Genomic DNA, 25,058 nt, shown 5'->3' on the forward strand with positions numbered 1-25,058 from the left:
ACCTGGTTCCAGGGCCAGTGCTCCACCACTGAGCCACGCCAGCCGGCAGCTTTGGTGACGTTTTTCCTGGGACACGGCCGTTTCCTGTAAGATGTGCCCATGATCTCTGCCGCATCTCAGGTCAGAGAGGAAGGGAGAGGGAGAGGAGCGTCCATGATGAGAGAATCGTGGACCGGCCTCCTGCACGCCCCCCACTGGGGATCGAGCCCGCAACCCCTGCCTGTGCCCTGACGGGGCCTCGAACCCTCACCTCCTGGTTCCTAAGTTGATGCTCAGCCATGGAGCCATGCCAGCCGGCTGGCTTGTCTTTTCCCCTCATACGGGCTCAGCCTAGGGATCCGTCCGCACAGCCAAGTGTCTGAGAGGCACCCGTGTGTCCGAGGGGTGAGATGAGGATTCTGACAGTCCCCCCCTCCACGGGGCCCTCAAATTCTTGAGCGTTTCTACCGCCCCTCCCCACCACCATACCCGATTCCCCAAGCCGGGCTTCGCTCACCGTCTCCCACACTCACTCCAACACGGCCGCTGACGGCTAAGCTCCCTGTCGCCGACCGCAGATCCGACTGCTGCGGTGTTCACTGTCGCTCTGTTAAGCGCTCGCTTCTCACGTGTGTCAGTTCTCCTCTGGCCACGAGTTACAACGAGCTGTTCACCGCCCTGAGCACAAGGCGTGTGCTCTCTGCTCCTGGGCTGTGCTGGGGCCACGGATGGCCACGGCCACGTCCTCGGACTCGCCGAGCCCTCCTCCTGGGTGCAGGGTCGGCTCAGACGTCTCCCGCAGACGGCCAGCCACCGCATCCAGCGACGGCAAGCAGACCTCCTTCCACACAAACTGTGCTCTCTCGGGTCCACCTGACCCCCCGACCGCTAAGAGGATTGTCCAAAACCCTCCAACCCGATGAGGTGACTTTCTGCTTCTCCGTTGTCAGTCTTTATGTTTTGTTTGTATTTATTTTTTTAAATATATTATTGATTTCAGAGAGGAAGGGAGGAAAGAAACATTAATAATGAGAATCATTGAGTGGCTGCCTCCCACACGGCCCCCACTGGGGAAGTGTCTGCAACCAGGAACATGCCCTTGACCAGAAAAAACCTGGCCCCTTTAGTCCGCAGGCCGCCGCTGTACCACTGAGCCGCCCCAGCGAGGGCGTTTTATTCTGCTTTTATCCATCTCCCCAGATTAGCCCGGACACGCCGTCCGGGGGCAGTCCAGCAGCGGTGCTGCAGCAGTCCTGGGTCCCGCCCGCCGGGAGCCGCAGGCCTGCGCCCGCACGCAGCCGATCCCAGGACTGGACGTTAACCAGAACCACGCGGCCACCCCCGTCTGCGAGCAGACACGCCGCCAGGCGCCGCCGGAGCCCCGAGCACAGGAGGCCGGGCCGGGGCCCAGGGCAGGAGCTGGGCCTCAGGAAGGACAGCCTGCAAACAACCCCGCCTTCGCCCCTCCACCCCAGGCCTGACCAGTGAGAACGCCTGCCACGAGGGACCTGCTCCAACTTTCTTGAGGGAAAAAGACAGTTTCTCAAAACACCTCGCTTTCACCCAAAGTTCCCAGGCCTACACCCTTAATAGAAACCCTACGACTGTTAAATTAGGAAAGAACCGGGGGGTGGGGGGGCGCACTGGGCCAGGATCCACGGGATGTGGCGGCCCAGGCCATGTGCACCTGACCGTGAACACCAACACTCGGCGCAGCTGGTGCGGCTCAGAGGCTGAGCGCCGACCTATGAACCAGGAGGTCACAGTTCAATTCCCGGTCGGGGCACAGGTCCGGTTGCAGGCTCAATCCCCAGTGTGGGACGTGCAGGAAGCGGCTGATCCGTGATTCTCTCATCACCGATTCTCTCTCCCCCCCGCCCTTCCTCTGAAGTCAATGAAAACAGTTTCTAAAAGATAAACAATGGGAGGCACGGTGCAAAGCAAACGTCTTTTATTGAAGTCACAGCCCAGGCGGCCAGGCGGCCCCACGCAGGCCCGGCCGCGAGCTGGGCCTGCCCCGAGCGGCGCCGACCTCCAGCTGCAGGACGCACAGCGCCCTTCGCCACGGGCGTTTGCGAGGAGCCAGCCCGCCCCGGGTGTGCCCAGAACCCGAACTGAATGCCCTCGAAAATGCATTTCAAAATAGACCTTTCTCCACAACTGTAAAAGCCAGAAAAATGCAAAATACTCCGTAGGAAAGACGATCAAAAAGAGCTCAACGTCCAAACTGAGCGGCCGCTCCCCCCGACGGCCGCCGCCGTCAGTTGTTCTCGATCTGCTCCAGGTCCAGCTCGCCGGGGCCCGGCGGGCACACCTCCTGGCCGGCGCGGTCCCAGGCCCCCGGCGCCCCGGCGCCCCGCCCCTCCCGCCCGGCCCACGGGCTGCGGCGGGCGCCCAGGGGGCTGGAGGCCGGGCTGGCGAGGCCCGCGAGGCCGTGCGGGGCCCGAGGGGAGGGCACGGCCGTCTTCGCCCTGGCCTCATCCTCATCCTCACCGTCGCAGTCGAGGGAGCCGAGGCTTTTTGAGTTCTTCAGCGTCTGTGGCAGGAAAGACGGTGTGTAAGGCGCTGCTGGGGGGCCTGGGCACCCCGTCCACCCTGACCAAGACCCCGCGGCACACAGCGCCTCGGCCCCTGGGCTCAGCGCCCGAGCCCTCACCGGCCATGTGCCGGCACACGGCTTCTCCCGCGTCTGTGCCCGAGGAGAGGCGGGTGGAGGGGGCAGGCGGTGTGTGTGGCGGCCGCCGGCCCGGCTTGAGCCCGCTGAGGACTCGGCGCACCAGGCGTGCCTCCGCCCAGCCTCCCGCCCCGGAGCCTCACCCGCGTCATCTTCAGGAAGTCCAGGGACGGGCGCGGCCAGCGCGGGTCCTCCTCCCGCGGGCGCTTCCGGCGGCTCTTCCTGCCGGCGAGCACGCAGGGCTGCGAGCGGCTCCGCAGCAGGCCCAGCCGCCAGCCCGGCGCCGGCGCGGGCGCCGGGGCGTCTGTGTCCAGCAGGTGCTCCTGCGACAGGGACAGGCGGCGCCGGGAGCACAGGGCGGGCCCCGGGGGCGCCCGGGGCGGGCAGGAGGCGTCCTCGCAGCCGCCGCTGGCGGAGGCAGGCCGGGGCGCGGGCGGGGAGCCGGGGCCGGCCGCGGGCAGGGCGCCCCCGGGCAGGCTGGCACTCCCGCCGCTGTGGCAGCGCCGCTTGGAGACGGCAGTCCAGACCTTGGAGCCCCCGGGGCGCCAGGGGGAGCGGCAGCGGGCCAGCTCGTCCGGCTCCGACAGGGAGCGGCAGTGCCGCTTGCTGGGCGGGGCCAGGGCCGGGCCCGCGCTCTCCCTGAGGCCCACGGCGCTGCCCGCGCCCAGGCCCGGCGGGAAGGGGAGGGCGGGGACCACGGCCGCCAGGCTCCCGAGGGGCCACCCTCCGCTCAGGGCCTTCCAGGGGCACCTGTCTCCTGAGGAAGAGGGAGAGACCACGGCTGAGCAGGAGGCCTGCCAGCTGCCTCATGGGCACTGGGCTGCACAGCGGGGAGCCCAGGGCGGTGTCAGTGCCACCCTGCCTGCCCTCCCTGGCATGTCAGCCTGGCGCCCCCTCGCCCTCGACACTCGGTGCTCACACTCACATGCACACTTGCTCACTCATCCACTCTCACATGCACACTCAGTGCTCACACTCACATGCACACTCACGTGCACACTCATTCACTCTCACGTGCATGCTCAGTGCTCACACTCACATGCACTCACTTATTCACTCACGTGCACACTCATTCACTCTCACGTGCATGCTCAGTGCTCACACTCATATGCACTCACTTATTCACTCACGTGCACACTCATTCACTCTCACGTGCATGCTGTGCTCACACTCATATGCACTCACTTATTCACTCACGTGCACACTCATTCACTCTCACGTGCATGCTCAGTGCTCACACTCACGTGCACTCACTTATTCACTCACGTGCACACTCATTCACTCTCACGTGCACACTCAGTGCTCACACTCACATGCACACTCGCTTATTCACTCACGTGCACACTCATTCACTCTCACGTGCATGCTCAGTGCTCACTCACATGCACACACATGCACATTCTCTCACATGCACAATGTTTGCACTACATGCACTCACACATGCACACTCAATGCTCACACATTTCACACTTGTGTACATGCATTCACACTCACATGCACTCATTCACACCCATGTGAACACTCGTGCTCACTCTCGCACACGCACACGCACACACTCACACTTGGGTGGTGAGGCCACTTGGCCCATTCAGACCACAGGGCACATATGTGGAGCTGTGTCCTGGAGGGTGAAGGGCAGACACACACGCCAGGGCATGCCTGCCCCCCCTCTCCCCCCATACACACCACTGGTCCAGCACACGATAACCAGGCATGCACTGCCGTCCTGTTCTTCCTCCCGCCACCGCCCCCCGTCGAGGTGAGACAGGTGGTGGCACACTGACCCGGCTCACACACTTACCATTGGTCTCAAAAGGGAACACGGGGCCACTTCTGCTGTTCCGCTTCTCGGCTGAGCACTGAGAGAGAGTTCACAGGAGATGCCGTCAGGACGCAGCACGGCTCTCCTGCCCACAGAGCACCCTCCTGCCCACAGAGCACCCTCCTGCCCGCAGAGCACCCTCCTGCCCACAGAGCACCCTCCTGCCCGCAGAGCACCCTCCTGCCCGCAGAGCACCCTCCTGCCCGCAGAGCACCCTCCTGCCCGCAGAGCACCCTCCTGCCCACAGAGCACCCTCCTGCCCGCAGAGCACCCTCCTGCCCACAGAGCACCCTCCTGCCCGCAGAGCACCCTCCTGCCCGCAGAGCACCCTCCTGCCCACAGAGCACCCTCCTGCCCGCAGAGCACCCTCCTGCCCGCAGAGCACCCTCCTGCCCGCAGAGCACCCTCCTGCCCACAGGCCCTCCGGCAGCTGGCGAGACGGCCTGACTCGGAGAATCCTCCCCTTTTAAAAAGCCATGCTTTCCGCTAGTTTACAGTCAGTGTTCCTGTGTCAGCTCCAGTGCACAGCACACATCTGTTACAGAGCACCACGATGTTCCCAGCACCCATCGGGCCCCAGAGCTAGCACAGCGCCCACCTGACCCAGCCCCCGAGCCGGGCTCCCCCCCCCCCGGGGCCGGGCACACAGCCACCGGCCACAGCCGCCCCGGGCAGGAGTCCTGACGCTCACGCTGACACACGAGGACACGGCTGCCTGCCCGCCCAGGCAGACCCCTCGCGGCCCCGGGAGGGTGTGTGCCGAGGCCTGCCCTCGCTGTGTGGGTCAGGCTTTCACAAGTTGGGGTTTTGCCTCGGCCAGTGGCTCCAAACACCAACAGGTCGTGGGTTCAATGCCCAGTCGGGGTGCTGCCAGGAGGCTATACCGATCACTGTCCCTCTCATTCTCTTTCCCCCCCTAAAAAACACACAAAAACAAAACCCTATAGCCCAGCCAATGGGGCTCCGTGGTTGAGCATCGCCCTGTGAACCTGTGAGCCAGGAGGGCACGGTGTGACTGCCAGGCAGAGCTGCAGGCCCGGACCCCAGTGGGGGGAGTGCAGGAGGCAGCGATCCATGGCTCTCATCATGGATGTTCCTCTCCCCCCACTCTCTTCCTCTCTGAACCAATGAAAACAAAACTCCTGGGGTGAGTTACAGGAAAAGTTCAAAGATGTGAAAACCCCCACCAGGAGGCCGGCAGGCTCTGGGACGGGTGCCCTGCATGCTGCCCCCCCCCCCCCCCCCCGCCCGCCCGGCAGGGCCCAGCTCACCGGGCCGGCATCGCAGCTCTGGTGTGCGAGGTCATCCAGGCTCTGGTTCTGCAGCTTCTCGGTGATGAGCGTGACCATGGTCGGGGGCCGCCGGGTCCTGCGTCTGCACCACCGGGCCCTGGGGTCCCAGCGCATCGGGCTCGGCGCTAACCCTCACGGCCGCACTTCGGGGTCACAGGCGAGCGATCCATCTCCAGGGGTCTCCACAGCCCGAGGCCGCCTGTCAGAGCGCGCCGGCGTCTGTGAGAGCTGGAAGGGCGGGAAGCCGAGTCTCAGCCTGCAGGGGAGGCACCCAACCAACCTGCCACACACGCCCACGGAGGGCCCAGTGTCCACCTCACCACTGCCCACGGAGGGCCCAGTGCCCGCCTCACCACTGCCCACGGAGGGCCCAGTGCCCGCCTCACCACTGCCCAGGAGGGCCCAGTGCCCGCCTCACCACTGCCCACGGAGGGCCCAGTGCCCGCCTCACCACTGCCCAGGAGGGCCCAGTGCGCGCCTCACCACTGCCCACGGAGGGCCCAGTGCCCGCCTCACCACTGCCCACGGAGGGCCCAGTGCCCGCCTCACCACTGCCCACGGAGGGCCCAGTGCCCGCCTCACCACTGCCCACGGAGGGCCCAGTGCCCGCCTCACCACTGCCCACGGAGGGCCCAGTGCCCGCCTCACCACTGCCCACGGAGGGCCCAGTGCCCGCACACGCCCACGGAGGGCCCACTGCCCACACACTGCCCACTGCCCGCCTCACTGCTGACAAAGGCCCAAAGGAGTCACACACCCCTCCCCCCTCCATCCAGTCGGACAAAAGCCCCTCTGCCCCACAGGAGCTGGACAGGGTGCAGTCTGTGCCAGGCCCAGCTGGGGGTGACAGAGGAGATGCTGGGATGGGCACTGAGCCCTCCGCCCTGGGAGGAGGCGCCCAGGCCAGGCCACAGCCAGAGGCGGGGGAAGACAGCCGAGACCCACCCCCGTGGACACAGCGTGGAGGGCCAGGCCCGTGGACAGTCTCCTGGAGAGGCCCCGCCCGCGCCGAGCCACACTGAGCAGGAGCAGCTGACGGCACCCAGCCCCGGGCCCGGCAGGGAGGCCAGCGGCGCAGAGTGCAGGACTGGGGAGGACGTGCCTTCCACTTTAGAAATGGACTCCACTGTCCTCCCTGCCACTCCTCCTGGGATCCTCACCATCCCCAGGAGCAGCAGCCCGCTGGGTGAGACTCAGGCACCAGCCGCCTCCTGTGGACCCGCAGCCTGACCGGGCAGGGTGTCCTGAAGTGACACTGACCCCTTAGAATGCAGCTCCACGCATGCTAGTTCAAACCCAGGCGAAGCTGACCGCTGGGGACAGACAGACGCTGCCACGCTGCCCCGGGGGCGGGTGCACACTCGGGTGTGTGGGCAGAGCACACGGGAGAACACACACACGTGGACGACGTCCAGGGAAAAGCGTGTGCACAGCCAGAGATGCCACCAGCACACGGAAAGGGAGCCCACGTGTCTGCCAACGATGCTTCTGATGGAAGATCTCTTTCCAAACAGAGAAGGAACTCCGACAACGCGACAGGAGGACAAAGCACCCAGTCAGACATGGACAGAGGGCCCGAACGGACACTTCTCCAAAGAGGACATGCAGAGGCCGAGAGATGGATGGAAACATGCTCAGAGTCACTGGTCATCCGAGGGATGCAAATTAAAACGACAATGCGGCACCATCTCACACCTGTCAGAATGGCCACCATCAACACATCAGCAAACGACAGGTGCTGGCGAGGATGCGGAGAAAAAGGAACCCTCGTGCACTGCTGGTGGGAATGCAGACTGGTGCAGCCGCTGTGGAGAACAGTGTGGAGTTTCCTCAAAAAACTAAAAATGGAACTCCCATTTGACCCAGTGATCCCACTCCTAGGACTAAATCCCAAGAAACCAGAAACACCCATCGGGAAGGATATATGCACCCCTACGTCCATAGCAGCACAATTCACCATAGCTGAGATCCGGAGACAGCCTAAGTGCCCCTCAGCAGGTGAGTGGGTTAAAAACCGTGGTACAGCTACACCGTGGAATACTACACAGCAGTGAAAAAGGAGGACCTCGTACCCTTTGAGACAGCATGGAGGGACCTGGAGAGTATTATTCTAAGAGAAATAAACCAGTCAGAGAAAGACACACATCACATGACCTCACTCATACGTGGGATCTAATGAACAAAATAAACTAAACTGATGAACAAAATGGATCTGGAGACACAGAAACATGGACAGACTGCGGGATCTCAGGAAAGGCGGGGAAGGCGGTGGGTGGACGGGAAGAGATCAGGAACTTGTGTGCATACATGCACAGCCCACGGGCGGGTGGAGGTCCGGGGGGAAAGGGGACATATGTAATACTTTCAACAATAAAGTTTTTTTTAAATAATAATAATAACAAACAAAGACTTCAACACAAGAGACGAAACTGCCCGTCCTGACAGCCACTATCCTGGTGACACTACACCCCCAGGAGGCTGGACAGCAGGCGCTCCGTGTAGAAGGGCAGACACCACGTCTGACATGCTAGCGCCACACGTGACCAAAGGAGAGGAAGCTGTGTCTGACCAGAGGATCGTTCCGCTGTGCCGGACGGAAGGAGAGATCCCGCAGCACGTGGCTCCTCGGAGAGAGAAGGGAGGTGGGGGGGGGCCGGTCAGCAGCCAGAGGCAGGCTCTGATCCCGCTGCTGCTCGGGGTGGCTCTGAGCCCGTGACCTGGACTGAACAGGAAAGAGCCACCCCCTGCGCGAGGCCACGGGTTGGAGTCAGTAACACACATGAACATGCCCCGGCTCCTGGCTCACGTTTAAATTGTGACCATTTATAACGGACTAGAGGCCCAGTGCTTGAAATCCGCGCACCGGGGGGTGTCCCCTCGGCCCCACCTGCACCCTCTCGCAGTCGGGAGCCCTTGGGGGGTGTTGTCCTTACCAGCTGCCTACGGCGGAGACAAGAGGCTCCCGCCCTGGCACTGAGCTCACCAGCCTGAGCCCGGCCGCTGGTGAGTGGTGCTCCTTCTGTGGGAGCACTGACCACTAGGGGGCAGCTCCCGCCTGGAGCGTGCACAGCAGCCTTTTATCCACAGGGCGCGTCAGACTGCAAATCAGCTCTCCTGGCAGATACTGCTGCACTATCCAATCCCAGGGGTTTCCCACCACTTGCTTTCTCCCGCCTCCTTACTCCATCACCAATGAATTTCATGTAACCCACCCAGGTCCCCCCTTTGATTGCAATGTATAAACAGAAATGTAACCCGCCATTCTTCAGAGCATTATCTCAGTCCATTGAGGTTCTGCTTCCCAGCAAATGTCGACAGTTTGGCTCAAATAAACTCAATAAAATTAAAAAAAAAAAATGTGTGTATATATAAGTTGCTGCAGCCCTAACTAGTTTGGCTCAGTAGACAGAACGTCAGCCTGTGGACTGAAGGGTCCCAGGTTCGATTCTGGTCAAGGGCATGTACCTTGGTTGTGGGCACATCCCCAGTGGGGAGTGTGCAGGAGGAAGCTGATGGATGTTCCTCTCTCATCGATGTTTCTAACTATCTCTCTCTCTTCCTTTCTGTAAAAAATCAATAAAATATATTTTTTTAAAAAAAGAATCTAAAATCAATAAAAATATATTTTAAAAAAATATTGCGGCAGCCCAGCAGGTATGGCTCAAGGGTTGAGCACTGACCTATGAACCAGGTCAGGGTTCCACTCCCGGTCAGGGCACGTGCCCAGGTTTCGGGCTCCATCCCCAGTGTGGGGTGTGCAGGAGGCAGCCCATGGCATGATTCTCTCATGGCGGATGTTTCTCTCTCTCCTTCTCCCTTCGTCTCTGAGTTCAATAAAAATACATTTTAAGAAAGACTGCTGCAGAAAAAGCCAAAAGGGTCTACATAAAAACTTTTGTAGCTAAAACCGGTTTGGCTCAGTGGATAGCGCGTCAGCCTGCAGACTGAAGGGTCCCGGGTTCGATTCCGATCAAGGGCATGTACTTTGGCTGCGGGCACATCCCATGGGTGTGCGAAGCAGCTGATGGGTGTTTCTAACTCTCTATCCCTCTCCCTTCCCCTCTGTAAAAAATCAATAAAATATGTATATATTTAAAGCCCTGTATTGTTTTTAGGTTTGTTTTAAAGTTGGCTGTGCATCTGTGAAAACTGCTGCGACCCGGGGGAGGCAGAAGCCGCCTCATGTGCCGCCCATGGACACGGCAGAGGGCAAAGGACTCGAACCCAGGCTAGGTCCCACCTCGCCACCTAAAGACAGTGGTGGCTGGCTTTCTCCTTTAGGGTTTCCGGTACCAGCAAGGCCCCTAGTCCCGGGTAAGCCCGAAAATGCAAGGACCCGGGCACAGGGCAGAGCGGTCTCGAGCCCCCACTCACGTCACGCGTGCCCGCCTTGTCGCGTGACCCTCAAAGTGGCAGAGGCCACACCAGAGGGACGGAGCTCTGGTCCCCAGCGAGGCGGGGGCCAGGCCGGAGCAGGGAGCCTGCGGTGCGGACTCGCAGAGAATCAATCGTCTGGAATGGCTCTCGCACCGACGGTGAGCAAACTCACTGCTTCCACACGCCTTCTGCTTCCGTTATTTATGTTCCAGGATTTCAAAGTGACCGGCCCGGCTGGCCTGCTCAGTGGGCAGCGCCGCGGACCCGGGTTCGGTTCGGCCAGGGCACATGCCCGGGCCGAGGCAGCCCATCGGCCGTTCTCCCCCATCACTGATGTCTCTCTCCCCCAGCTTCCTTCCTCCCGGAAGTCAATGAAAACATGTCTTTTTTTTTTAAAAAGAACTTCCAACCGATGGGGACAAAGTGTCTCCCCACCTTCCACCCTCCGCGAGGCCGGCTTCCGGGTCGCGCTCAACCCCGGAGCGCGGCGGCCGCCGACCGGGTGCAGGCGCGGAGCTCCGGCCGGGCCGCCCGCCGCTCCGCCGGGAAGGGGTGGCGCGGGCCGGGCTGCAGGCGCGGGCGCCGGGGCCGCGGGGAGTGGAGGCGGCGCACACGCCCGCCGCAGCCCAGACTTACGCCGCCGGCCGCGGAGGGCGCCTCCCACGTCGTCCGGCGCCGCGAGGCTCCTCGCCGTGTCCCGGCCAACTTCCTGCTCCGCTCGCCGCGGAGTGACACGCACGTGAGCCCGGCGGCCGCGGCTCGCGGGCGGCACCCCCGGCCGCTCAACAAGTGGCGGCGCGGCCCCGCTCGGCCCCGCACGGGCGCGGGGGGCGCGGGGTCCGGGGCGCACGTGGGGCTCGCGGCGCGGGGGTCCCGGGCCGGTCCGAGGAGGCTGGCGCGCGGCGGGAGTCCCAGCCCCCGCGGCCCCGCGCCCTCAGCGGCCCGCCCGCGGGGTCCGGCGGCGGAAACGCTCGGCACTCACGCGGGGGAAGCGCATCGGGCCGCGCGGCCGGGTCTGCGCGCAGCCGGCAGCCGGCCCGTCCGGCCCAAGTTCACGCGCGGCCCCGCGCAGGCGCGCGCACGCAGGGCCCCGCGGGGCGCGCACGCACGGGCGGGAGGCGCGCGCCCGGCCGCCGCGTCGAGGGCCGACGCCGGGCCGGTACCTGAGCGCGGCCGAGCGGCGGCGGCCACGGCCGGCCGGGCGGAGCGACTGAGCCGCCGGCCCCGCAGGCCGCGCTCCTCCCGCAACCGCCGACGCGCCTCAGCGGCCGGAGCACACCACGCGACCCCGCCCCTCCGGCCGCGCTCATTGGCCGTTCGGCCACGCCGCCGCCCGCCCCTCGGCGGCACCGCGCGCGCGGGGATTGGGCGGCGTCTGGGTGGGCGGGGCCTGAGGCGGCAGGGCGCGCCAGCGCCGACGGAGGGGACGGAGCTGCGTCCTGGTGGGCGGGGCCTGAAAGAGCAGGGGCGGGGCTACGCCGGCCTGGGCGTGGTCTGGAGTCGCGAAGGCAGGCAGCGGGGCGACCTGAGGCGGCGGGAGGGCGCGCTGGCCGGGAAGGCCGGTGCCTCTGGCTGGGGGAAGATCGTGGCCCCGCAGGCGGCCCGGCGGTTCGGGGTACTCCCCTTGCGACCCGTGGTCCCCACTTTCCGGGGCGTACCCGCCCTGCCGGTGACCTCAGTGTGACCTTGAGCAAGGGTCTAAGAGCATGCTAGAGCATCACCCCCACTAGACAGGAAGCAGATGCTAAAAGGACGGGAAGAACTGAAAACTACCATCATCATTATTATTTTTAATTTATTTATTGAAGAGAGTGGTGGGAGGGGGAGAGACCGACAGAGAAACCTCCAGGAGAGACATGGATTGGCTGCCTGCTTCACCAAGTGTGTGCCCTTGACCGGGATTGAACCCAGGACCCTGCAGTCTGCTCGCCGTGGCTCTGTCTTCTGCGCCAAACTGGCCAGGACAAACTGCCGTTATTTACACCAAATATGGTCTTCTAAAAAGTAGTTCAGAAAGTAGATACGCAGAGCATGTGATGAAGAACAGGTTACAAGCTGAAACCAGTTTGGCTCAGTGGATAGAGCGTCGGCCTGCGGACTGAAGGGTCCCAGGTTCGATTCTGGTCAAGGGCATGTACCTTGGTTGCGGGCACATTCCCGGTCGGAGGTTGTGCAGGGTCTTAGTGCTCCAGGAAATGGCTCTGTGCCTTGTTTCATTCATCACATCGGAAGAGAAGGCACAGCCCTGGGTGGTTTGGCTCGACGGTGGTCGGGGGTGGGTGGTCGGGGGGTGGTTGGGGATGGGTCTCAGGAGAGGTTAGGGAGGTGGGAGGAAGCAGAGGGGGGGACTCTGGGATGGGACGAACAGTAAATGGTAGGCACCCTTTTCCTCGGTGGGTGGGTGCAGGACAGTTATCAGTCGGCAATGAACACGGTAGCCATAACCATGAGAGGATTATGGTCTCAGTGCCGGTGCACCGCTGGGCCCCGGTCTGGCGACGGGTCACCCGGACACTCCACAGGAATGTTACCGAAGATGAAGAAGACAGACCTTCGTCAGGGCAGTCTCGCCGAGAACAAGACTGCCTGCCACAAGCCGCCTGAGGTTTTAACCGCGCCCCCTCCTCTGTGGTCACTCTGGTCTCTGGCTTTGCAGGGTCACCGCAAGGGCCTCCCCTGAGCCTGTCAGGTACCACGGGGACCCTTTCCATGCACGACGCCCCCTCTGTGGACAGGGAGGCGGCACCGCCTGGCACTTCTCGCCAGCCACCCGCCTCTCCGCCGGCTTTCTACCTGGTCTGTGCGTCCTGCACGTGCCTGGTGCCGGCCCTCTGTCCCACAGCGCCCTGCGGAGTTCCTCCTTCCCTGCAGCTGGTCTTCCTCCCCTCCAGGTCGTCACGGAGCAGAAGGCTTTCAGTGTGACAAGGTCCACCAGTTTCATGGTTTTTCCTTTTATGGACTGTGCTTTTGGTGTCAAGCCTGAGGCCTCCGCCTCATCAAGCCCCATCGACCCTCCACATGCGTTACAGCCTTCACTTCACATGGAGCCTAGTCCCTGCGGGCCCCTCACGGAGTCTGCTGCACCCACCGGTGGGCATGCAACTCTATGCACCTTTTTTTTTTTTTTTTTAAATATATTTTATTGATTTTGTACAGAGAGGAAGGGAGAGAGATAGAGAGTTAGAAACATCGATGAGAGAGAGTCATCGATCAGCTGCCTCCTGCACACCCCCCACCGGGGATATGCCCGCAACCAAGGTACATGCCCTTGACCGGAATCGAACCCGGGACCCCTCAGTCCCCAAGCCGACGCTCTATCCATTGAGCCAAACCGGTCTCGGCTCTATGAACCTTTTTTAAAAATATATATATATTAGAGGCCCAGTGCAAGGTTTCATGCACCGATGGTGTCCCTCGGCCTGGCCTGTGCCCTCTTGCAATCTGGGACCCCCTCGGGGGATGTCGGAGAGCTGGTTTTGGCCCGATCCCCGCAGGCCAGGCCAAAGGACCCCATCAGTGTACAAATCCATGGCCTGGGCCTCTAGTTTTCATATAAAATCTTTGGTTAATCTTTTCCCACCCTTCTCCCTCACCTCTTCCCTCTGAGATTGGTCTGTCTGTTCCATGTTTCCTTACGTGTGTTGTTTGCCCCCTTGTGGTCAGTGTGGGTCATAGCTTAGGCTTTTTTTTTTTTTTTTTAATATATTTCAATATTTTATTGATTTTACACAGAAAGGAATTGAGAAGGATAGAGAGCTACAATAGAAACGTCGATGAGAGAGAAACATCGACCAGCTGCCTCTTGCACACCCCCCACTGGGGATGTGCCCGCAACCAAGGTACATGCCCTTGACTGGAATTGAACCTGGGACCCTTCAGTCCACAGTCCGACGCTCTATCCACTGAGCCAAACCAGTTTCGGCCATAGCTTAGGCTTTTATATATAGATAGATTTTTGTTGATTTTAGAGAGTAAGGGAGAGGGATAGAAATAGAAACATCAATGCTGAGAATCATTGATCAGCTGCCTCTGGCTCGCCCCCCTACTGGGGAACAAGCCCGCAACCTGGCCTATGCCCTGACCTGGAATCAAACCATGACCTCCTGGTTCATAGGTCAATGCTCAACCTCTGAGCCATGCTGGCCAGGCTCTCTGCATCTCTGCAGTGTGCGTTTGACAAAGTGGCTTACATCGTTAAAGCCGGCATGTGTGCCGTAGCTGATTCGGCTCAGGGGACAGAGCGTCGGTCTGCGGACTGAAGGGTCCCAGGTTCAACTCCGGTCAAGGGCATGTACCTTGGTTGCAGGCACATCCCCAGTGGGTGTGTACAGGAGGCAGCTGATAGATGTTTCTCTCTCGTTGATGTTTCTCTCTCGTTGATGTTTCTAACTCTCTATCCCTCTCCCTTCCTCTCTGTAAAAAAATCAATAAAATATATTTTTAAAAATAAAGTAAAGCCTGTACATGAAAAAAGCAAACAAAACAGCAATGAAAGCAAAGGAAACAAACAAATACCCCCTCGAGATCCGTAAACATAAAATTCACACGCTCCCGAATGATCCCAAGGCCCACCCCACCCTCATGCGCACACAGAGCCAAACGCGGTGCAGTGCAGGGAGGATGGTTCACACGCTCGCTCGCAGGGCCCTGGCAGCTGGCCAAGCGCTGTGATGTGACTTTATCCAGCAGGCCGATCCGTGTTGCCCACATGGGAGAAAACGCACCCGTAACTGCATCCTCAGAAGAGCCACCGGCTCCGGTCCAGAAAGCCACGTGCGGCCAGCGCCGGGGGCAGGGCAGAAGCTGCTGGCGCACCTGGGCGGCTCCACACTGCCCACCACGGGGACACGGGGACACGGGGCCGGGAGGGACGGCATCGGCGGCCGGGGGCGGACAGCTGAGGGAGGACGGCGGGAGGACAGAACCCAGCCAGGCGCAGGAACAACAATGGCTGCACAGATGAGAGAGAAGGGGAAGTGGGGGTGCGGGATGACAACCCTGATAAGCTGACCACGTCCATCTCGACACGGGAAGATAGGAAAATGAATCACCGAGGGGCCCGAGATAGCGATCGGCCCGGAGCGGTGAGGAATTAATCACGCCGGACAAACTTAATTCAGTTCTGACACCTCTCGGTTCGATGTACAAGAGTCAAGAAGAAAGACAACTGGATCCTGGCCACGGATATCTGTGCCTCCGCGGAAAGTGCTAGATTATGTTAACAGCGTGAGAGGCGAGCACAAAAGCCCAAGATTGATTTCCTCGGGGCCTCGGAGCATTCTGAGAATTTAAATGCGAAGCCAAAGCCAGGAGCCAGGGCAGATGCTTCCAGAACCCCAGTCAGACCGCCCCTGCCCGCCTCACTCGGAGGGAAGCCTGAGTACACACACACACACACACACACACACACACACACACACGACCTCTCACCCTCCCGCTCCCGCCAGCCCACACCCCCTACCACCCGCGGATCAGTCCGTCTCCCAGGCGTCCCATCTCTCTCCTACACGGCTCCTGGCGCTGAGGTGGGCTCTCCTGGGCCGAGTCCTCACCTGGAGACCCTGAGCCAGAGTTCCCCCCGCCCCCCGCGCGCGTCCCCCGCGCGCGTCCCCCGCACACACCCCACACACCAGGGACCTGGTGCAGACTCCCTGCCTGAGCAGGTGGGGTGGGGGGCCCAGGAGGACCTGTCAGGGCCTCTGGGTGCAGGCAGGCACCCTGCGCCGAATACTGCGTTTCAGCCCGCCGTCCTCCGGTCCCCACCTCTGCTGGGGGCCGGGTGTCAGGTCTCCTGGGAGCTCCGTCCAGCCAGAACCTCGGCACAGACCACGTCTCGCTGGCCAAGCTCCCACCTCGGCTCCTGAAGCATCAGCCTCCGCCCCTGCGGCTGAGGGCAGCGGCACCGCAGAGCTGACTGTCACCTGGGCCCCCGCCCGTCACTGCCCACTAGCCAGCACCACGCTGGCAGCCACCTGGCTCTCCTGCCTGCCCTCCCCCAGGGCCCACACCCAGCCTCCCACCCGATGAGCGGCTGGCTCCCGCTGCCAGGTGAGTGCGTCCCCCAACGCTGTCCCCGCTGCAATGCCGCCATCAGGCCGCTCCCGACCCCGCTGTCACCCCCTCACCCACCAGCCACACCCTCTACCTCTAACCTGACACATGGACTCTGCCCATCGAGGCAAGTGCACACTTTGGGCTCCGTTTCCACGTCCCCCGTGCCTCCGTTGGGGTTTGCTTGGGCGTGTGGCCGTGGCTGGTGGCAGGGACTAGGGCAGGAGGTGCGTGTGGCTTTGGAGGGCAGCGTCGGCGGGGCAGCCTCTAAGGACCCGCTGGATACTCACCTGGACGCCATGCAGCGGTCAGGGGACAGGGCAGGGCTGTCACGGGGCCCTGCCGAAGGTCCCTGAGCTTAGGGGGATGCTAGCTCCCATGGATGTCTGGCTCCAGCTCTAAACCCCCACGGGTGTCGGTCCTCTGGGGGTGGGGGTGACAGCCTGGGCCACAACCCCGTCCCCCCCTGCAGTCCTCCCAGGCCGCGTGGCGAGGACGGAAGCAGAGGAGCCGCCGGCAATGAGCCTATTAGGCAACGCAGTCAGTTAAAGGCTCTTTTATTTTTGCAATCTCATTCCGTACAAAAGCAATAAAAACTTCACAACAGCCTTAACGAGAAGTTTACAATTGGAGGTTTGAACAGATCTGTATACATCATCATTTACAGCAATTTTACATGGTAAAGTAACGGTGTAAAGGTTCTTCCTAAACCCCTTTGCTGCCTAACTCCGAGTACGACTGGGAGAGGCCTCCCTGGCACTATTTACAAACACCGACTGGACTGCGACTGTGACTCTGGCTCTGACTCACCGACAAAAGGCCACAAATTAAGTTTGCATGAAGACCTTACAGGGCCTGACGGTGAGAACCCTCACACAGTCCAGGGAGCTGACACGGGACACCCACACCACCTCCCACAAGCGGCAGATCAGCACCCCAGATTCGGTGGACACCGGTTCAAGTATGCTTGTTGGGTGAACTTGGGAATCGTGGGGACCAAGCGATTAAGTCTGTTATAAGATTGCTTCAAGTTCAATTATCATCGAATTTAATTGCATTTCGGACTTAAAACATGCAACATACACTGGCCATACACAAAACTGTTTAAGAAAATAAGGCAAGAGTAACAATCCCCAGGCGGTAATATTAGCAGGAGCCTCCGAGGGCAGGTTAGCTCATGGCCGCGAAGTCCTTCAGGGGCTCAGTTAAACATGCTTCCAAGTCGAACTCGTCCTCCACGTGGCAGTCCAGGTGTCTCACCTTGGTGGGGGTGCCCTCATACATGTCCTAGGAGACAGAAGCACGGTCACACCAGCTCCTCACATGGGACCTGTGACCAGTGAGCTAACTCCACCGAGCGCAGCCATCACGGTGCAGGGGAGGAGCTGCGGGCACTAGACGGGCCCTCGCCGCCTCACAGAGCAGTCACACCGACACTGAGCAAACTCGGAGCGCAGGGAGGCTGCCCAGCCCACCCGAAGGCGAGGCCGCTTCCCACTGTGTGTGCAGGGGACAGGCTGTGGGAGTCAGGAGTGAGTGGGCGCCTGTCGTAGGTGCAGAGAACGTGAAGGACAGCACTGAGCTCCGGCTCCCAGCACGGAGTGTGTGTGCGTTTAACACTGGTCTGGTTGCTTTAACGAACAGGTTTTGCTTTTTAGTGTCATTTAAAGTAGTTCCACTGGCCCCTGCCGGTGTGGACCAGTGGCTGGAGCCGGCGGAGGTTCAATTCAGCAGCAGGTTCCAGCCCCATGGGGGCCTGTGGGGGAGGGAGGCAACCAACTGATGTCTCCCTCTGTTCATGTCCCTCCCTCCCCCCCTCCCTCCCCCTCCCTCCCTCCCTCCCCCCCTCCCTCCCTCCCTCCCCCCCTCCCCCCCCCTCCCCAGAAATCAATGGAAAAACACATCCTCGGGCGACACCCTGCCGTGCCGGCCCGTCGCCCCCAGAAACCACTCCAGCGGTTCCTCTCGGCGGGAGCCCTGCCTCCTCCTGCTGGGCCTCTGCGCCGGGAGGGCAGGGACCTGCTCACGGGGCCAGGGCAGGAGGCAGGCAGGGCAACCCTAGGCCACAGGCTGCCACACTGGCCGGGCCCGGTGCCGGTGCTCACGGAGGCGTGCTGTTCCACACCAGACACGTGTGTCCCGGTTCCCCCCGTCCTCACACGCCCTAGGCTGGCCGTCCCTGTGAGAAGTGCGGCAGAGGAACCTGTAGTGGGTGGTGGGCACGGGTGTGCACGGCACAGGAGAAAGCCTGCAGAGCCCTGGCCGGCAGCTCCACTGGTTGGAGCGTTGCCCAATACATCAGGTTGCAGGTTTGATTCCCGGTCAAGACACGTTCAAGACACGCCAACAAAAGCGAGAAACAAAAAAATACTGGTCCTCTCTCCCCACTTCCTCTCTCTAAAATCAAATTAAAAAGTCCCAGGGCTCCCACCACGACGGGCTGGTTTCGGACCGTGGTGCGTTTTGCTGGGGGCGCCCACCCCCTTGGACAAATGTGTACGTCATACTTCCCGTGGCTTCTATTTGTGAGTAAGAGACGCATGGGTTGTTAAAAAAAAGTCCCAGAGCACACACCCCCGGTGACCACGCAATCGGACGCTGGGCGTTTCTTCTCAGGCCTTTTCATCTCGGGAGCTTTCTTTCTCCAAAACATGGGATTTTTAAAACTGGCCAGCATGGGGCGTCCCAGTTCCAGCACCACAGCCCCAAGCCCCCAACTCACACTCACAGCCTCCAGCCCCCACTCAGCCCCGAGCCCACACCCCCAGCCCCAGCCCACTCAGCTCCCAGCCCCATTCCCGAGCCCCCCCTCCCAGCCCGCCTGAGCACAGGCAGCCGGCAGGTGCAGGTGCCAGACCAGAGGGAAAGGCCTTCCTTTCCAGTGGACAGGGGATTGAACCAAAAACCTAACCTGCGGGCACTACCTAGAACGCCCTCGGACCGTCTGCGGTTATCAGGGAACAGGGAGGGTGAGGCGCCCCAGACATCAGGACAGAACCCGTTTGCAAAGGGCACTGTGGTCACCCCGCGGACACCCCAGGGAGCTGCTTACGAAGCTGTGGTCCTGGGAGCTGGCCTGGGACTCGGAGCTGCTCTCGGCGGACTCGGTCTCCATCTCTCCGAGGTCCACAGGGTGTCTGTGGACCAAACAGGCACTGTCACCGCTGAGCAAAGCCAGGAAGCCGAGGCAGAAGAGTCTGCGAGTCTGTCCGCTAAACCTAACGTCCTCCCGCCTCGCTGCGAGACCGCTCAGGGACCCCCGTGCCGCTGAGCCCGCCAGAGGCGCGGCTGCCACAGCCGTGCCACCCCGGCAAGCCGGGCACATGCCCAGCACCGTGCAAGGACAGGCAGCCCACCCCGGGGCAGGGCGGCGAACACAGGCAGGCCCGACGCTCGCTTCCCGTCGTAAAGAGAGCAGGACAACTGTCACCAGGAAAAGCCGTGTGACGGAGGCCAATGCTCATCTCGTTAGACACCACCTCAGACGGGGCAGCTCCCAGCGAAGTCCCAGCACACGCGGGCACCGGGCACTGCCCGAGGGCGCCGGCCTCTGCACTCCCAGCTCGGCCTGACCACATTCAGGCCGAGCTCCTCCCGAGCAAGCAGGAGCTCAAACCCCCCGGGAAGAGGGAAACGCTTCCAGAGTTTAAAACAAAGGGGGTGGGGCCTCCTTTCACAGTTTGAAATAAATTACCCGGATGGTTTTTAGAATATTTACCTTAAAAGCAAATGAAAACCCACCTATCTCCAGGTTTTCTAAACTCAACTACTTTTCTAGCTACAAAATGTAAGTTCAGCCCAGGAAGCACTCTCCCCGAGCCGCCCCCTCCGGCTGCCACGACCTCCTGCCTCGCCGGTGAGCTGCTCCGGCCGGGGCGGAGTGCGGCAGCAGGATCAGAAGGCAGTGCGACCTACATTTCTTGCACATCACATCCTTCTTCGGTGGGAGGGTCCCAGAAGTGCAGGGCCACCTTCCAGAGCTTGATCTGCTGGTCCCACGAGCGCCGGCTGTACTTCTTGAACTTGTTGGGGGTCTTGGGGTGAATACCGGGCTGGCGGAGGTGCCTGCGGGGGGGACAGGATGCTGGTCCTCAGCACCCGCCTGCACAGGCCGGTGGTTACCCCGACTCTAAGGTTAGGGCTGTTAGGAATTAGATCCACTACCTACCACAGCACAGAAGCGCTGTGGCTGTACCACCTGTACCACCACCACCACCTCTGCCGTTCCTCCCCAACCTACACCCTGAAAGCAGGCCCGGATCCTAGTGCTGGGGCACGTGTCCGCGGGAGCAGGGTGGGCTGCCGTCCCCACGGCACTGCTCCGTGTTCTCAGGAAGACCTTTCCCACCGTCCTTAGCGACCTGGCGCCGTGAGACCGCTGCGGCCACCCCATCCTGAGGCAAACCTCCCTCCCCGGTCACAGCCTGTTCACAGGAGCCGCCTACCTCGGGACCTCGCGGATGTAGCGGTCGTAGGCCATGGTGTTCTTCCCGTAGTTGATCTGCTTCTGCCTCCGCATCAGGACGCTTTCGTCCGTCTCCAGGTCGGCGGGCGCGGCGCACGGCGCCTTGGAGCCACAGCTGGAGGAGGACGTTCCCGCCTGAACCAGCCTCGCCACTCGGCCGGCAGGCAGCGCAGGGCGGAGGCCTGCCCCTGGGCTCCCCCCCCCAGCCTCTGTCCCCGCAGGAATAAGCACGTCAGACACCATCCCCGCACGGGTGAGGAGGGCGTACCTCCCCAGCAGCGACTTCCTCTCCCGCCCGCAGTCGTTGACGAGGAGCTTCCTCTTGTACCTGGGGAGAGGCACTCTGTTTAAAAGGCGTGAAAATCAGCTGGCTCCTGAAGCTGCAGCACGGGACCCCTGCGAGGCGCGGTCCGCGGTCCGCGCCTCCCATCCCGCTCCTGAGACGAAGGTGACGATGAGGCATGTAAGGTCACGTGTCAGGGCCGGGAGCGTGGCCCGCAGGCTGCATAGGACCTACGCCCCTGGTCTGGCCCCGCCCAGGCGACGGGTTTGTGATGAAACGTGTGGCCGCACGGAGCAGGCTGGTCTAGCTGAGGTGCCGGTGGCCGCGGGTGATGCCACCCACGCCCACAGGCCCTTGGCAGGAAAAGGCGCCACCCTGAGAGCAAGTGCCTGCCGCTGCCGCGGAGACTCTGGGCCGAGGCCACACAGACGCGAGCAGGTTCAGGTTAAGTGGTGAGACCCACGCCGTGGAGATCAACACCCCAAACCCGTGGCCTCAGAAAGGCTGGAACAGGAAACTTCTCTCTACTCCACCCTCCTTGCTGGTGGGGCCTGTGTGCCTGCCGGCCACTCCCCCGCCTTCTCAGGCTTGGGAAGAGGGAGCGCGAGGAGCAGTGCCCCATGTAGCTCCAGCAGCACTGAGCACACAGCACCCGGGAATGAGGCGCCCCTCCCACTTCCCGGGGCTCCGTTCTCCCAGGATCCCGGAAGCCTGGCTGAGGTCAGACAAACCGTCACGTTCCAGGCTGCTGGTGAGCTGTGCCACCCACCGGAAGCCGGCTTCTCGAAGCCCCCACCCCAGCTGCACCTGGCAGAGGGGGCACCCTGCCCAGCATGCAGACGGTCCCCGCAAGGGTGGCACCAGGGCACGCCGTGAGCCTGGGAGCAGAGCAAGGCAATGCGCCAACAAGTCAGCCAGTCTCAGGCCACAGCCAACAGACCATGACCCACACAGTGAAACGCTCAGAGCACAGGCCCACCCGTCAACGCCCCCCACAGCCCCGCCCTGCCGGCACCGGGGCCACGGCCCTCCTGGTCGGCACGTCAGCACCAGGAGCCGGGGGAACTCCGAGGCGCTCAGAGGGGGCCTGACACAGGTGAACGTGCCACAGGGAGCAGTAATGGCTCCGGAGGCGCCATCTGAGCCGGCATGGGTCCCGGGAGAGGACTGGCGTGGAGTTTGGGAGGACCTGGACGTACAACAGTTTGGGGTACAACTGCAAGGGGTTCAGACTCCACGTCAGGGCCCCCCCAAGGCTCTGGCCATTCACAGCTGTTACCCGAGCCTGGCGTCAGCCAAGGGCGCCCTCTGCCTGGGGCTGGCGGGCAGTGGGGCACTGCCCTCTGCAGTCAGAGAGGTCGGGGGGCCAGGCCAGCCACTGCCAAAGGGCCTCACCTCTCAGGGAGCAGTCACCGGGGCCCCACCCGGAGTCCCTGCCGGCAGCCCTGCCTTTAACACGTCCCACAGGAGGCGCCGCCGGGCGGAGCACGTACCTTGCGATCTCTTTGTTCATCCGGGTCCTCATCTCATCCTCCTCCACGGCGCTCGCCCAGTCCGCACACCGCGGCCGGGGCTTCGGGGCCTCGGGGGTGGTGAAGCTGCAGGAAGACGGACGTGCACGTTTGAACCGCGGCCCTTTCCTTTCCTTCCTTCCCAACGGGCACAGGAGGCGGCCAGGGTCCACGGAGCCCCAAGGGAAGGGCCCCTGGGAATCTGCCCGAAATGCACTCGCCCCGGCCCGGCCAGCTCCGAGGACAGGGTACTGTGTGCTCAGTGCTGCTGGAGCTAACGGGGTGGGGGCAGCAGGCAGACAAGGTCAGCAAGGACCCATCAGCACAAGAAAGGTGCCCAATACGACTCTTTCTTTTATTTGCAAACCAAACTGTTTGTTCAAACACACTGAGTGCTGAGCAGAGCGGCCGCACACGGCTCCTCAGTGCACTGGCTCCCGTTCACTTTTCCGTGCCCATGATGAATGGCGCACCTACGCCACAACGGAAAGGGGGGCAGACACTGGAGCGTCTATGGAGGGCACCCCAGAGCGGGGTCTGGGAGCTCAGCGCTACCGAGGACTCAAGGAAACCCGTAGTCCGGATCAGGCAATATGGAGCCACAGGCTTGGTGCCATGAGTGCCGGCGGCTAGAGTGGCTGGTCTTCACAGATTAGATGCAAAGTGACGTCCTTACACTCCCTCCCAGTTTCCTATTGGTGGGTCAAAACCAGGCTCAGCAACAGGCACTCTTGTGTGTTCTAGGTGCCAGCCGATGACAGGCTTTGGATCGCAGTAACAAATGGTTATCCCTTCACCTTACCAAGCTGGGTTCCGGACGGTACTTTACAGAGTCTAAAAATGGTCGGCAGCGCGGGGAGTCAGGTTAATGAGCCAAAAGTTAAGCTGAACGAGTGGCTGAGCCACAGACAGGACACCAAGCGCTGGCGGCCTGGCTCCGGCCACAGCAGTTCCTGATGCTGAGGGAGCTCGCAGGCCCTCCTGCTGCGCAGGTTCCGGTCAGCCTCCTGCCATCCCAGGACCAGAGCACCTTCGGGGGAAGTGCCCCGGAGGAACCAAAGCCTGTGCTGCCCACTGGGCAGCGCCCCTAAGGGACCACCTCCGCACCAGGTGCCCACCGGCTGGAGGAGCTGTGCGCAGCGGAGGCCTGGAGGGGGAGCTAGAGGGCACCGTGGGGACAGCCTGCCTCTCCCGCCGAGCGGGGCCCCTGTCCTCCGCCTGTGCTGCCGCCCGGCCTCGCGCACTCAGACCCCATTCTTCCCGCAGCTCCCCGCGCACCCCGGACGTCCAAGCCGCCCCAGGCCCGGCGTCCCACCCCCTCCGTCCCGGCCAAGACCTGAGGCTTCAGCCCTGAGAGCGAGCGGGCCTCGGTGCGTCTCCGCTCGCCACTCACCAGCAGGAGGCGGGAGTCCCGCCCTGAGCCCCGTCCCGGCCAATGCGCCCCGGGGCCTCCACAGGGACGACCACCTCCAGGCTCACCCGTCACCCCGGCCTCCCGGGCGGGGGCGCTGCTCAGCTCGCTGCCTCGCCCCCCGGCCCATCGCGGCCCGGGCTCCCATCGAGGACAGGAGGCCCCGACGGGCGGAGGGGCTGGGCCACCGGGTGACTGGCCGGCTGCCCGGAGTCTGGCCGGGAACACGCCGCGGCTGACACCGCCCGCCGGGCCCTCCCGGACCGCGGCCCGCACCCGCCCGCCCGCCCGCCCGCGCCGGGCCCACCTGTCGGGCCTGCGGCAGTCCGCGGGCTTCGCGGGCCCCTCGGCGTCCTCCGCCCGCTGCCGGCCGTCGGCTCTGCGCTTGCGCCCCAGGCTCCACCTCGCGGGGGGCGGCGGGCTGCGGGGAGAGGCGGCGTCAGGGCGGCGGGCCGGGCCGCGACTCCGCCGCCCGCACCCTCGCCTCGCGCCCCCGGCCTCACCTGGCGTCGCGGTCGCCGCGGCTCCGGTACGACGGCGGGGTTCGCGGGCTGCAGGCCATGGCGACGCGGGGCGACCGGAGCGTCCTGTCGCGTCCCGTCCCGCGGCGCAGACCGACGGCGCGCCCCGCCCCCAACCGCCTTTATGCGCCGCGCGCCCCGCCTCCCGCCCCGCCGGCGGGCGAGACCATCGCGCCGCGGGGGGAGCCGCCCGGGCGCGCGCCGCGCAGGCGGCCCCGGCCCGCGGGAGGCGCCCGACGCCGCTCGGACGCCGCGGGCCGCGGGCGGGGCGACGCCGGGCCGAGGAGCGCGCCCGGAACGGCCCCCCGCGCGGGTGAGCGGCCCCGGCGCCGCTGGACGCGCCTCCGCGGGGGGGACGGGGGCGGGGCGCGGGCGCGGCGCGCGCAGGACCAGGCTCGGCCCTCCCATTGGCCCCCCCTGGGCGGGGCCGCCTCCCATTGGTCCCGCCCGGGCGGGGCCGCCCCCCATTGGCTGCGCGCCGCCCACCTCCGCGCTGGCGGGAACGGGATCCGGAAGCGGCGGCCGCGGCGCAGCCGTTCCCTCCGCCGTCGGTCTGGTCCTGGGGAGCTGGGAGGCCCGCCCACCGCCCGCGGGGACCGCCCGGCTCGCTCTCCCGCCAGCCCGCCCACACCGCGGGGCCGGGCGTGGGAGGCCCCGGAAGGAACGCGGACG

General features: G+C 63.2%; 2 protein-coding genes across 6 annotated transcripts; both read right to left on the reverse strand.

Moving 5' to 3' along the window:
* Window positions 1-1,913: 1,913 nt before the first annotated feature.
* On the reverse strand, window positions 1,914-21,102 carry FAM53A (family with sequence similarity 53 member A). 3 transcript variants are annotated; one of them, XM_036417076.2, is made up of 5 exons: window positions 21,062-21,102; window positions 5,747-5,891; window positions 4,455-4,512; window positions 2,797-3,410; window positions 1,914-2,515 (listed from the first exon to the last, which is right to left on the reverse strand). In XM_036417076.2, the coding sequence occupies exons 1-5, from the start codon at window positions 21,088-21,090 to the stop codon at window positions 2,240-2,242; spliced, it is 1,122 nt and encodes a 373-aa protein (XP_036272969.2). In that variant the 5' UTR covers window positions 21,091-21,102; the 3' UTR covers window positions 1,914-2,239. The 3 variants fall into 3 exon arrangements, with proteins under 3 accessions (XP_036272969.2, XP_045429985.1, XP_045429986.1); XM_045574029.1 differs by lacking the exon at window positions 21,062-21,102 and adding an exon at window positions 10,781-11,413 and having other exon boundaries at window positions 5,747-5,995; XM_045574030.1 differs by lacking the exon at window positions 21,062-21,102 and adding an exon at window positions 11,308-11,405 and having other exon boundaries at window positions 5,747-5,966.
* Window positions 16,737-24,528, reverse strand: LOC118707148 (stem-loop binding protein). 3 transcript variants are annotated; one of them, XM_036417080.2, is made up of 8 exons: window positions 24,369-24,528; window positions 24,173-24,286; window positions 22,437-22,541; window positions 20,929-20,988; window positions 20,641-20,772; window positions 20,111-20,260; window positions 19,248-19,332; window positions 16,737-17,482 (listed from the first exon to the last, which is right to left on the reverse strand). In XM_036417080.2, the coding sequence occupies exons 1-8, from the start codon at window positions 24,425-24,427 to the stop codon at window positions 17,366-17,368; spliced, it is 822 nt and encodes a 273-aa protein (XP_036272973.1). In that variant the 5' UTR covers window positions 24,428-24,528; the 3' UTR covers window positions 16,737-17,365. The 3 variants fall into 3 exon arrangements, with proteins under 3 accessions (XP_036272973.1, XP_036272971.1, XP_036272975.1); XM_036417078.2 differs by having other exon boundaries at window positions 20,641-20,775; XM_036417082.2 differs by lacking the exon at window positions 24,173-24,286 and having other exon boundaries at window positions 20,641-20,775; window positions 24,369-24,512.
* Between the last annotated feature and the right edge of the window lie 530 nt (window positions 24,529-25,058).

This window comes from Pipistrellus kuhlii, unplaced genomic scaffold (assembly GCF_014108245.1).
Source record: "Pipistrellus kuhlii isolate mPipKuh1 unplaced genomic scaffold, mPipKuh1.p scaffold_m20_p_58, whole genome shotgun sequence".
Classification (NCBI taxonomy): domain Eukaryota; kingdom Metazoa; phylum Chordata; class Mammalia; order Chiroptera; family Vespertilionidae; genus Pipistrellus; species Pipistrellus kuhlii.